The following is a 13,113-nucleotide window of genomic DNA, read 5'->3' on the forward strand; positions in this document are numbered from 1 at the left end:
TAATCTGCTAAATGCTCTTCATGGACCGTCTCATTTAGTGTTCATCCAAGATACTGGCATTACTATCCCCATGGAGGGGAAAGTAGAGCACAAGAAGGTTGAGTGAGTTGCTCACACCATGTAGCTTGTTCTTGTAGCTGGAACCCAGGCTGTCTGATCTCCCACCCCACAGGAAATCATAGGAAATAAAGAAGCCTATGTAGAAGTCATAGAGTGAAAAGTAGCTTGCTGCGTAGACCCGTGTAAAGATTGAGATATGAGGTGGTGTCCCCTAATAGCTCATGTGTAGGATGACGCAAGAAAGTTTAGAGGGAAATGATTGGGTTATAAGAGATTTAACCAAGTCTATATCAGTTTATTAATCCACTGATGTAGATTAACTGGGTAATAACTGCAGGCAGGTATGGTGTGGCTGGAGGAGGTAGGTCATGGCGGTACTCCTTTGGGGCTTGTATTTTGTCCCTGGTGAGCTGAGCTCTCTCTCTCCTTCCTGGTTGCCACGTCCTGAGCTATTTTCCTTCTTGATGCCCTTTGCCATGATTTTATGCCTCATCTTGGGCTAAGAGCAATGGACTAAGTCATCTAAGTAAGGACTGGAACCAGGAGCACCAAATGAACTTTCCTCTCCTGTTATCCTTGTCAGGTCTTTTGGTCTAAGTGATGAATCAGCTGACTACAACAGCATCCTTGGTTGATAATAAGCAGAAGAGGCAACTCTCCTCCCACCACAGAAATAACATACAATACGGTCCCTTTTCCAGGAATAAGTAATGTCTTTTCCTCAGGAGAATATACAATCACACCCTGCCCAAGCTGGAGGAGATATAGAGATTTTACCAACTTGTTAGTTCTGGACACCATTTTAATAAAAATAGTCCCAACTGTTGGAATGTATCAGTCCTATATTTACTCTCTCAGGCTCAATAATCCCCCACAAAAGGTGGGCTGCTTTTGTCCTGAGGACAGTGCCCGTATTCCTTCCTGAGGTTTACCAGGCTCTTGGTGATCTGCTTGCCGTTCCAGCCCCCATCTCTCTGCATTTGCCCTTCTTCCTTGCCTTTGAGGGTTTGCAGACTTTTTCTGTTAGAACCAGAGAGTAATTATTTTTGGTTTTGTGGCACATATGATATCTGTTAAAATTACTCAACTCTGCCATCATTGCTGGAAAGCCTTCACAGACATTGTGTTAAAAATGGACATGGCTCTGTTGCAATAAAACTTTATTTACAAAAATGGGTGTTGGGCTGAATTTGGTTCATGGGATACAGTTTGCCTACCATTGCTATAGCTGATGAAGAAATGAATGAATAAAAATGAATGCATGGGATTTCATGTAATGCTATTTATCAGAAAGGGAGTACTAGCTGCTACCAGGCTCACTCCATGATAAAGACCTGCATTCTATTTTCATGCCATTATGTAACAGCCTTTTTTTTTTTAATCCTTTCTGGTCTCCAGATGCTTTATCTAGGAAAATGGGGATTGAAAATTCTTCTGCTTAAAAATATCAAGTCCTTAAAAAATAGTATCTATGGTTTATTGGTTTTTATTCGCAGAGCCTAATGACTTTCTCACATGCCTGGAGCATAATACTTTAAAAAGCCCTTGCTGAAAGATTGAAAAGTTGAGGTAAATCAGGCATTTGGTGAAGCGGGTGATTGGGCCAGATAATAGGGCTACCTCTTAAGATTAGAAGAACTTTAAAATCATCCACCCAAGTTACCACCATGCAAAAGTCTTTCTAGGTTTAAAATTCCAAATGACTGAAAACCTGACACAAATTGGCTTAAGCCCAGAAGAGAATGCTGGTCACGGATGAGCCCTGTTTCAGAAGCCCACACCGTGTCATGGGCTTGGGTGAACCTTTCTCTGTTTCTCCACTGGCCTTCTTCTTGATTGGTTTCTTCATCAGGCAGGGTTCACTCATTGGTATTGGTGGTATAGTGGCTAACACCAGCTTCAGGTCACATTCTCACACCTCAAAGATCAGTTAGAAATAAAGAGGGTCCCTATCTTTCAAAGACCCAGTACACATCTCCAGCTATGTAATCTTGAGTTTCTTTGGGTCACCTGCCAATCATTATGGTCATGAATGAAATCAACGCTGTGTTGATTTGATTCTCCAGAGGCCTGTCTCCACATGCAGAGAAGGTGGCAAAGACACAAAATACCCAGGAATGCAATGGACTGTCCCTTTAGTAACACATTTAATATAAACCAAGCATCCAATTTTGGTTATTTGTAAATTCCTGAAAGTCTGTCCATAGATCCCTCTGGATACCAAATTATTATTAGCATTTCTATATCTAAAATAAAGGCATATGTGCAATAAACACTTATTAAATAAACTTACTTGATAACAGCTTCAGATTTACAGAAAGATCACAGATAGTTCAAGAGATTTCTCATATGACTCCAAAGATGCTTCCCCAACAAACCCCACTGAACCACCCTTCCTGTTGCTCAGAACATTTGTCTCCTTCCACCTTGAATCTGTGATGCCTTCTAATTTGATCTTTGACTAGTAGATTATCATGAAAAGTATACTGAACAACATCTGAGGCTAGGTCGTAGGAAGGAAATCTTTGCTGATTATTCCTGAGCCTGTTGGAATGCTGATTTTTGAGAAAGCCAGATACTATGTAAAAAAATCCATACTGTCATACTGTAAGGAAGCTTAGGATGCCAAGTAAAAAGACCATGTGGATAGTGAAAGGTGCTAGTTCAGCCCCTAGCTCTTGTAGTTATTCTCAGTTCACTAGACCTGCGAGGAACAGTCAAACAGCCCAGTTAGTCTTGAGATGACTCCAACTCCAGCCATCGAACTTGAATGAGAACTGCCCAGCTGAGCACAGTCAACCCAGGGAGGTGAAAAGTAAATTGTTTAGACATTCAGTTTTGGGGTGGTTTGTGATTCAGTGACAGAGAACTGAAACAGATGTTCTCTAGATCTGCCCTGCAGCTGTCTTTCTGGAATTTTCCATCCCTTGAATCGATATCCTATTTTCTAGATCCTGTGATTTTGTTTCCTGGTTAATTCTAGGGTTTTGCTACAGATTTATCTCCCAAAACTCCCTAAGAAATGGGCACAAGAGGTAAATTTTGTATTAATCTATGTCCAAAAAAGGTCTTTATTATATTTTTACGTTTGAGTAATAAGTTGTAGGAAATAAGATTCCATTTTTCAATAAAATTGAAAATCGTTTTCCCTTCAGAATTTTGAAAACACTTCTCCTGCATTCTTCTCTAGCTTTGTTCTTTAGAAGATCAACACCATCTGTTTCCAGATCCTTTCAATGCAATATGTTTTTATGTTCTCTCTGAACTTTTATAATGTCTATACTCATGTCTAATGTTCTCACATTGCATGGTAGTGCAGTAATCATTTTTTTGGACATCTTTTCATTCATGGATTAGCATTTAGTTGTCCTCCCAATCTGAAGACTCAGATCTCTTATATAATGCGAGTTTGGGAATCTTTTTTTTTCTTTTTAAATATTGCTTTAATAATTCCTTTCCTTCTGTTTTCCGTTTTTGAAAATGTACTAGAACAACCTTAGTCATATGGCATTTTAGGTTATTATACTTTATAGCAAAGTTCCTTCACTTTATATTTCAAATATTATCTCTATCTTAAAACTTTTCATGAAATATTAGCATAGAGACATATTCTTAATTTCCAACAGGGCTTTCTCAATGTCTGATTTTTTTTCCTTTTTATACTTTATCTGTTCTTCATTGATGTAAAATATTTTTTGGGGGGGATACCACCTTCTAAAAATATTTTTTAAATTTCCCCCCTGCTCTCCTCATTGTCTTTGTTTCTTGTTCAAGTTGTACAAGAACTTGGCTGAGCTTCATGTGTCTGTTCACATCTAGGAGTGACACACTGAAAGCTAGTACACGTTCTGTATCCATGGCAGAGGTCAGGCCCTGCTGGCTGTATTGAGGGGGCATTGGGTGTCATTGTTGGGGAACACCTGAATATCAACATCTGTAAATGTTTTATAGGCCAATTCAGTTTATCCAGAGATTAACTCTTCCAGTTTCCTGGGGATAGGGTGGGAAAGGATCCCACAGTCCACACGCTATCAGTGGTAAGAATTGATGTTTATATTTTCTCTATGTAGGCAATATTGAATGTTTGCAGCTCATTTAGCTTGACATAATTAAATGAGGCTTTTAAAAAAATCTAGAACATTGGTGCATCTTTAAATTTCCTCTCTAGTGCTAGATAGGATAGGCTTGGTCTTATGGAAGCACTACCCTAGGGCCACAGGTCAAAAGGGAATGTGATTAGAGATTAAAAGTGTGGACTTTGAGATCAGGAAGTCTGAGTTTGAGTCCTATTTCTACAACTTTTTAGCTGTGGGTAATGAGTAATGTTTTTAAAAACTCTTAAGCCTCATTTCCTTTGCCTGTTAAACAGGAAAATGATATTTATTTTCTAAGGTTGGGAATATTAAATAATATACTGTATGACTGAACTGAATACCTAGCATATAATTAAGTCCTCAATAAGCACTAGCGATGAAAAAAATCCTGATTTATAGAACGTCTGGTTGCTAAGCATTGAATTGATTCTTCATCTACCTTGTTCTTAGAGATATGATTGTACTGCTTCATCTATAAAATCCAAAGAAGTCACAAAATCACCTGTGTCAACCCCTGTAGTCTGGTTCATGGGTTGTCTTTTGTGCTTTGCCCTATTAAGTGGCTTCTTTAACAAGTGGTGGTGTGGGCCTAGATCTCTGTCTGTTGTACAACAGTATGCTCCTCTATTGAACCTCTTTTCTTTCTTTCTTTTTCTTTTTCTTTTCTTTTCTTTCTTTCTTTCTTTTTTTTTTGTACCAGGGATTGAACTCAGGGGCACTTGACCACTAAGCAACATCCCCAGCCCTATTTTGTATTTTATTTAGAGACAGGGTCTCACTGAGTTGCTCAGGGCCTCAATTTTGCTGAGGCTGGCTTTGATCTCCTGATCCTCCTGCCTCAGCCTCCTGAGCTGCTGGGATTACAGGTGTGTGCCATACCTGGCTCTCTTTTCTTTCTTTTTTTTTAAATTTATTTTTAATTATTATATTTGTTCTTTTTAGATAAACATGATAGTAGAAGGTATTTTGGCATATTAATATACATGGATTATAACTTATTCTAATTAGGATCCCATTCTTGTGGTTGAACATGATGTGGAGTTCTACTGGTCGTATATTCACATATGGACATAGGAAAGTTATGTCAGATTTATTCTATTGTCTTTCTTATTCCCATGCCTGCTCCCTTCCCTTCATTTCCCTTTGTGTAATCCAGTGAACTTCTGTTCTTCTCTCCCTTTACCTTGTTGTGTGTTAGTATCCACATATCAGAGAACATTCAACCTTTGTTTGGTCTTTTGGGACTGGCTTATTTCACTTATCATGATAATCTCCAGTTCTATCTATTTACCAGCAAATTCCATAATTTCATTCTTCTTTATGACTAATATTCCATTGTATAGATGTACCACATTTTCTTTATCTATTCTTCTGTTGAAGGGCACCTAGGTTGGGAACCTCTTCTCTTTTCCAGTAAATTGTAATGGTGTTTTTGATGATTGGTTGCAGCCCTGCTTTTCCTTCTGCATTATCAGGGCAAGGTGACCAGGGTAGAGGGTGAAGGAGAACCCAGAATAGAAGTGGGGCCAAATCCATCTAACTTATCCTTGGCTACACTGGGGAACCCACAGGAAAACAATTGCTAATGGGAATAGTAAATTACACTTTGTCACAAAAACTACAGGAGTCGGGGTGACCATGGCCATTCACAAATTACACATGCACATAGCAGGTGAGCAAACACATGGAGGTTCATGCACACATAGGAGATTCCCTGACAAGCGTGGACAGAGGCACATGTACACCCCTACCATCACTCCAGACAATTGTGCACACACACTTATCACCAGGACAAAAGTGCTCAGCACATTTTATCGCAGATCCCAAATTGAGGGAGGCTATTCAGGATGGGGGAAAGGGAAGATAATGAGACAAAGAGAGAACTGAAACTGAAATGTCCCACCCTGTCAGCAGTAAGCGTGGTATAAGAAATGGGTCTTGAACAGAAAGACAGACAGACAGACTCCTGTCAAAATGTCCCAAGGGCCTCTCCTTCTCTGGCTGGTGATGCAGTTCGGGTGGATTTATCTGGGTAAGTGTTCTGGAACCTTCCCCTATAAGGGCTCGTGTTACCCAGGTGTTCACCATGAGATTGATTTGGGAGCTTTCGGGTTAGGGTAACTTGTGCTTATGTTGAAAATGACAATTTAAGAGAAGACAGAGGTGAATGGGGATAAGAACTGTCACCTGCAGGAGCTATGTATCACAGTCAGAGTCAGAGCAATTTGTTCTGATAAGAACCCTTGCTATAATTCTTATTATTCTCTTTATTATGGGAGTGTTGTTTGCTTTTTGTTTTGTTTTGATTTGCTGGGGACAGGGCTTCAAGGTGAGGTTTCTTTCCTGCACATTGTTTCCAGGTTTTGAATGATGTAATGCACCACTTAGCTTTGGCCAGTGACACACCCTTTGCACCCTGGGGTTTTCTGCAGACACTTGCCTGAGCTAAGGTTGCTTCCCAGTCACTAGCATTGACACTGAATTGCTCTGCCTCTTCCATGTCTGAAGTGAGGGACCCAAGTGAGACCTCTGACTATCTGATTCCAGGATTAGACAATATCAAATGGCCCTGCTGTTTTGAAAGTCTGTGTTTATTCGAGTATGAATTTTAAATACGTCCTGTAGGAGAGAACACCTTTGTTCCAAGGAACAAAGGTGTTCTCTCCTACAGTGTTCTCTCGCTGTGTTCCCTCTCTCCCTCAAGACCACATTGTGCTATTCTTTCTGTCTCTTTCTTTCCTCTCTAAGCAACTCCAAGCAACCTCTGGTCTCCACTAGTCAGCCTTTTCCTGTCCACCCTGTAGCCTGAGTTCTGGTCTAGGTGCTTCTGCTGAGTTCTCCTCCAACTGCAGGAGTTCCTGCATCAGAGAACTTGTCACCCAAAGTAACTGCTCTCTTCACGGCCTCTGGTGCAGACGCTTTGTAGGCTCAGAGAGGGCAGGACAGGTTGATTTATTTCTTGTATCCCAGAACCTGGTTCCATGGTTGATGCATAATAGACTGTCAAAGAATAGTCTAATGAAGTCTCTGTCACTTTGACATGTCATATTGGGTTTGGTGTGTGAGCACTCCCTTTTTTAATGTAAGAAAATGATCGTCTGACTATCACTATTTTTTACTTGTCTTTATATTGCCCTGGTAGCTTGAAGTTTGGAGAGTTTTGTTATGTTGAAATTTGCTGGAGTGATGTCCACATGTCCTGCTTCAGAAAGGTCAAGAATGGGCTTCTCCCATCTTGCTTGAAGGAAACAGCACCTGGTAAATCGTATTTTTTAAAAAACATGCCTTTTCTAAAATGGTCAACTTAGAGGAGAGTGACTCCACAGAATTACCAAGGATCAAAACTGGATGTGCACCTAAGGGGTACCTAATGAAACCCTGCACTCTGTAAATGGTGAAACCAAGCCCTGGATTGGAAGAGGGACATCAACTGAAGAAGAAACCTAGCTGGCCCCAGAACCTTGGTTATACCCACCCTAGTAATTCCACAGAGGGGAAACTGATTCGATTCCAGTATTTCCTTATCAGGATACTTTTACAGCTGAAGGAAAAATTCTTGTCCCGTTTCCAAATCCCAAGGTGCTTGGTTACTTCTACTTGTACTTAATTATTTTCACATGACATTTGATACTTCATGTCATGTGAACCTTAGACATCTTCCTAAGGTGAGTACCTCCTCTTTGTCTTTTTTTTTTTTTTTTTTTTAGTTGTAATTGGACACAGTACCTTTATTTTACTTATTTATTCTTATGTGGAGCTGAGGCTCGAACCCAGTGCCTCGCACGTGCTAGGTGAGTGCTCTACCACTGAGCCCCAGCCCCAGCCCCTCCTCTTTGTCTTATGATGATGATCACTGTGGGTTTTCTGCAAGAAGGCAAAAGCCGTAAGTGGCAGATGAGGTTACAGCGTGACGCTGAAGGGTGTTTTCTACCACACCTCACAGAATGCTTCCTTTTTTCAAATATTGATTTTTAATCAGATGAGTAATATAGAAACTCTCTTACTGGAAAACTAAAAATATTGTAGAGCCAAAATCCCTTCTGATCAGTACGCCTGGTTCCAGTCCTTTCCCTGTCACTGTGGAGGTAATTGATGTCATGAGTTTGGTCTGTCCCACCACAGACTTCTCTATATCTCAGCCCATAAGAAATGCAAACTGTTCCATTTATTTATTGAAAATGTTTTATATTTTATGTCTTCTTTTGAAATTGGCCCTTTCCATACATTAAAATAGCTTGAAATTTTCATGCAATTCATATAGGACTTTCTAACACTATTAATCTACTTAGACTTCCTGCAATCTAAGAATGCTGCCATTCAGCCATTCCACACACAGACACTGTCCATCGCATTCACAGACTGCAAAAAAAACAAAAAACAAAAAAAAAAAAACTGATTTGCCAATAAGCATCCTTATGCATACATGTTTCTCGAGGGTGCATAACAAATATGAAACTGTCCAGCATAGCTAGGACTTGTGTGTATTGAATATTAATAGAAACTACCAGTGTGCCCCACAGTATAGCTCTGCCAGTTCACACCCTCATTTTATTCCAGTTTGCTGTAGAAGGCTGAGTCCTTCCCTTCATTCCCCCAGTAGTGTCTGGGAGCCCTGTTTACTCATACGCTGGCCAAGAGTTGATTTTATATGTTCTAAATTTTTGCCAGTATAATGGGTAAAATTAATTGGTTGCTCCAATTTTCTCCCATCTTTGCCAGTTTTTCTATTGGGTCTTTTGCTATTATGTAATAGGATGCCTCCTTTAATATCATAATGTTTAGAAAAATAAAAGAATCGCCAGTAGAATATATATATTCAGTACTGAGGATTGAACCCAGGGGTGCTTAACCACTGAGCCACATTCCTTTCCCTTTTTTATATTTTATTTAGCGACAGGGTCTCCCTGAGTTGCTAAGTACCTCACTAAGTTGCTGAGGTTGGCTTTGAATTTGTGATGATCCTCCTGCCTCAGCCTCCCAAGCTGCTGGGATTACAGGTGTGCACCAGGGTGCCCAGCGTATTTTTAAATTCATTTACCAAATAGTCATAGGAACAAATTCATAATTCAGTGGTTATTCAGTTCAGGTGTGTGTGTTCTACATTGCTAACACTGTGGGGAGTGAGGACAATGTACTTCTTAGTTTTTTCCTGGTTTTATGGGGATAAATGGACTTCCCAGTACATCTACATAAACTGCAAAGCCTTTCCACTGTGGAAAAGTGAAGAGACTGAATCAAGGAAGATTGAAAGCTGGTCCAAACTTGGAATGCGCTTCCATTGTTAAGAGCCAACTGTGGAAAGTTCAGGAAGCACATAGTTTTACTTACCACCTGGGGGAACTCTTGGGCTTCAGGATCACCATCTCCTAAGGAGGAAGACCTGGATGTTCCTGAGACAGGAGGAACATGACTCTACTTACCATGTTACACAACTCAGCCAATCAGCTCCTTGAGTTAGTGAATAGAGAGTCCCATGGGAGGGTACCTTGGAGAAAATAATTAGCAGAAATCCAGATACTGGAAAAGGTACAGGATGTTATTTTAAGGTTTTGAGAGATATATCCTCTTGAGCTATCACTTCAATAGCATCTAGCAAGGGTGTGGGTTTTAGAAAAATTGATCATGGTCCGTTGAACCAATGGGTTTGACATGTGCAGTAGTGAAAATGTTTCATGGATTCCCAGAGATGGAGGTAATCATAGAAGAACTTGCCTGGTGGTTCTCAAACACTGGCTGAACAGCCAACTGCAGCAGAACAACCCGCAGAACCTCATTAATGTACCCATCCATAGGCCTTGGCCTCGGGGAGGCTGACTCTGATTTCAGCAATTAATTTATGTATTTTTAACAAGGTCCCCAGGTCATGCCCATGAGAACCAAGGTTAGGAAATACTGATGTTCCATTTTAGAAACAGTGTACCATTCCATCTCACATAGCTTCCATGGTAAATGCAAACCTCCAGAATTTTTATATGTCACAGCTGCCATTTTATTTTCTTTTCACATTTTATTGGTGCGTTTATTGTACATAATGATGGGATTTGTTGTTACATATTCCTACATGCACACAATATAACAATATAATTTGGCCAATATCACTTCCCAGCAGACAGCTGCCCTTTTAGATAATTCTGTGGCCCTTTCTAGCTCTAATATTTAAGAAGCACTAAGTGAGATAAGCTTGGCACAAGAAGCCAAATACTGTATGATCTCACTTACAGGTGAAATCTAGCAATAGAATAGAAGGGAAGATGGGGAAAGGAGAGATATTGATTAAAAGGTCTAAAATTTAGTTAGACTGGGACAATAAGTTTTAGTGATCTATTGCACTGCATGGTTTTCCCAGTTAAAAATAATAATGTATATTTCAAACTTGCTGAAGGACTTAATGTTCTCACCACAAAAAAAAGATACATTGGTGAAGTGATGAACATGTTAATTAGCTTGACTGAAACTTTCTACTGTATATACATAGATCAAAACATCATATATACTCCCTAAATGAACACTCTTATTATTTATCTATTAAAAATGAATGAGTAAACATCTATGAATTCCTCTTAACTTCATATTCTGTAACATTAAAGAAATAGTCTAGAGAATCAATTTCCATTTCCAATACTGAGAGGCGAGAAGGATAATGGAATATAGTTTAACAGCTCATTTTCCGGTCATGGTGCACTCTGGGTTGGGAGACCCATTTGAGGCATTTGAATCAGTAGTACATGATATTGGCTTATTGAGGTTTTGGATTAGTTTGCATAAGATAGTGGAATTGGATTACAGGGTCTGAGCTTTGATTTGAGAATTTATTGGTTTATTGAATGGTAGTCAAGATCAGAGTGTTTAAATCAGTAGAAAGCTCTCACTGCCAAGATTAGTTTATAGACTCAGGTGGTCGACCATCTCTACCGAGGGTGAAAGTGTGTGGAGTTAGGAGCTCCCGGGTGCTGAAGGGCACATCAAAATTTTATGCTAAAGAAACCTGCTGGGCACACTAGTGCAGGCCTATAATTACAGCTGCTTTCAAGGTTGAGACAGGAAGATGGCAAGTTCAAGGCCAACCTTAGTGATTTAGCAAGACCCTCTCTCGAAATAAAAAATAAAAATAAAAATGGCTGGCAGTGGTAGAGTACCCTGTGTTGAATCCCCAGAACTGCAAAAACAAAACAAAACAATAAACAAAAACACAGACTATAATTCTTTGCATCTTCCTGGAAGCATCTATTTGCAGGAAAGCTATGTTGCATGTCTGAGAGATTTGAGTCATGTGCAGCTTAATGTTTTTATTTTTCTCTTGCAGTACCAACTGCATCAGAGGATACCGTGACATCGTTTTTGGGTCAGTCAGTGACTTTGCCCTGTTTATATTTGTCCTGGTCTCAGGACAGAAACAGCATGTGCTGGGGCAAAGGCCACTGTCCCAATTCCAAATGCAGCCAGGCGCTTCTCCACACGGACGGATCTAGAGTGCTCTCTAGTGCGTCTGAAAAATATAGGCTTCTGGGGAACATCCAGAGAGGTCATGTTTCCTTGACCATCTCCAACACCAATGAAGAGGACAGCGGGGTGTACTGCTGCCGCATAGAGGTGCCAGGCTGGTTCAATGACGTGAAGAAGCACATTCGCTTGGTGCTGAGTAGAGGTGAGCACATGCAGACGGGCTTGTTTCTGGGGAAGGGGAAATTCAGTGACTAATGGGTGTATGGTGAGATTGGTATAACTGTGACCAATATATCCACAAGAACAACTTAGAGGAGGAAAAATTACTTTGGGTTCATGGTTTCAGAGGTTCAGTCCATGCTCAGCTAACTCGTTGTTCTGGGCCTGAGGTTAGCAGAACATCATGGCAGAAAGGCCTGGTGGAGGGAAGCAGTCAGGACATGGCACCAGGAAAGGGTAGAGGGGAGAGTGCTCAGCTCAGCAGGGACAAAACACCAACCCTAAAGGAACACCCTCAGTGACCTAGTTCCTCCATCCATACCCTACCTGACCACCATTACCATCTAGTTAATCCAAATCAATGGAGAAATCCACAGATTGTCGCAACTCTCATAATCTAATAATTTCACCTCTGAACATTCTTGCATCCTACACATGAGCTTTTGGGGACATTTCATATCTAAGACATAACCATGGGTGATAGATTCACTGGTGGTAGTGAAGAGGCCGCATTTGTCTAGATGATAATTGGAAAGATTAGACTTGATGTGCTAAGCCATGATATGAAGCAGGAAAGGAAACTCAAACCAAGTTTGACAAGACAGCCTCAGAAATGAATGAGGTTGAAGGTGGGGAGACAGAAGAGAAAGAATTAATTGCAGGGTCAAACTGAAGAGGGCAGCTGCTGCTTATTTAGGGGGTTGTCTGCTAACAGAAATTTGGGCACAGTGTTTTCAGATCTCCCAATTTTTATATGGACTGTATTGATTTTTGCATATTTTTTTCCATAATTTTTCCAAATAATAATTAAATACATACCATGTGAACTAAATAAAATGTGTTCACGAGTAAGCTTTAGCCTATTAGCAAATGGTTTGTGACTTTGGAAAGAGGGAAAAGGGCTGGGGATCTGTAGACAGAGTAGTTTTTAGGCATATATTTTTTCTGTTGCCATCAGTGGCTTCTGATAAAATTTGGAAAGCAGGGGACTCCTAAAGATCTGAGCTGTGTAGAACAGGCTGTTTAGAGCCTCTGGTTAAATTATGCTATCAATAACCCACTTCAGTGCTTGCCCACCATGTAGATTCTCAAAGTGAGGTGTGTATTATGCCTGCATCCACATCAACTGGAAGATTCTTGGGCTCTATTCCTAACAGATCTGTGCCTTGGAAGGCAGGATCTGGATATCTATCTTATTTTTCCCCCACATTTTTAACTGGTACATTATAGCTATACACAATGATGGGATTTGTTGTTACGTATTCCTACATGCACACAATATAACAATGCAGTTTGG

The 13,113-nt window shown here is 40.2% G+C and overlaps 1 protein-coding gene across 2 annotated transcripts in view; it reads left to right on the forward strand.

Annotated features, from left to right (window-relative positions):
• The first annotated feature begins 6,109 nt into the window (after positions 1–6,109).
• Timd4 (T cell immunoglobulin and mucin domain containing 4) overlaps positions 6,110–13,113 on the forward strand; it is a 34,441-nt gene continuing 27,437 nt past the window's right edge. For both annotated transcript variants that reach the window (XM_027938742.2, XM_071611818.1), the window contains exons 1-2: positions 6,110–6,186; positions 11,458–11,799. In XM_027938742.2, coding sequence (XP_027794543.2) covers positions 6,129–6,186; positions 11,458–11,799 — 400 coding nt within the window. In that variant the 5' untranslated portion in view covers positions 6,110–6,128. The remainder of the gene's footprint in view (positions 6,187–11,457; positions 11,800–13,113) is intronic.

The sequence above is a fragment of the Marmota flaviventris genome, chromosome 5, assembly GCF_047511675.1.
Source record: "Marmota flaviventris isolate mMarFla1 chromosome 5, mMarFla1.hap1, whole genome shotgun sequence".
NCBI classification, from domain to species: Eukaryota; Metazoa; Chordata; class Mammalia; order Rodentia; family Sciuridae; genus Marmota; species Marmota flaviventris.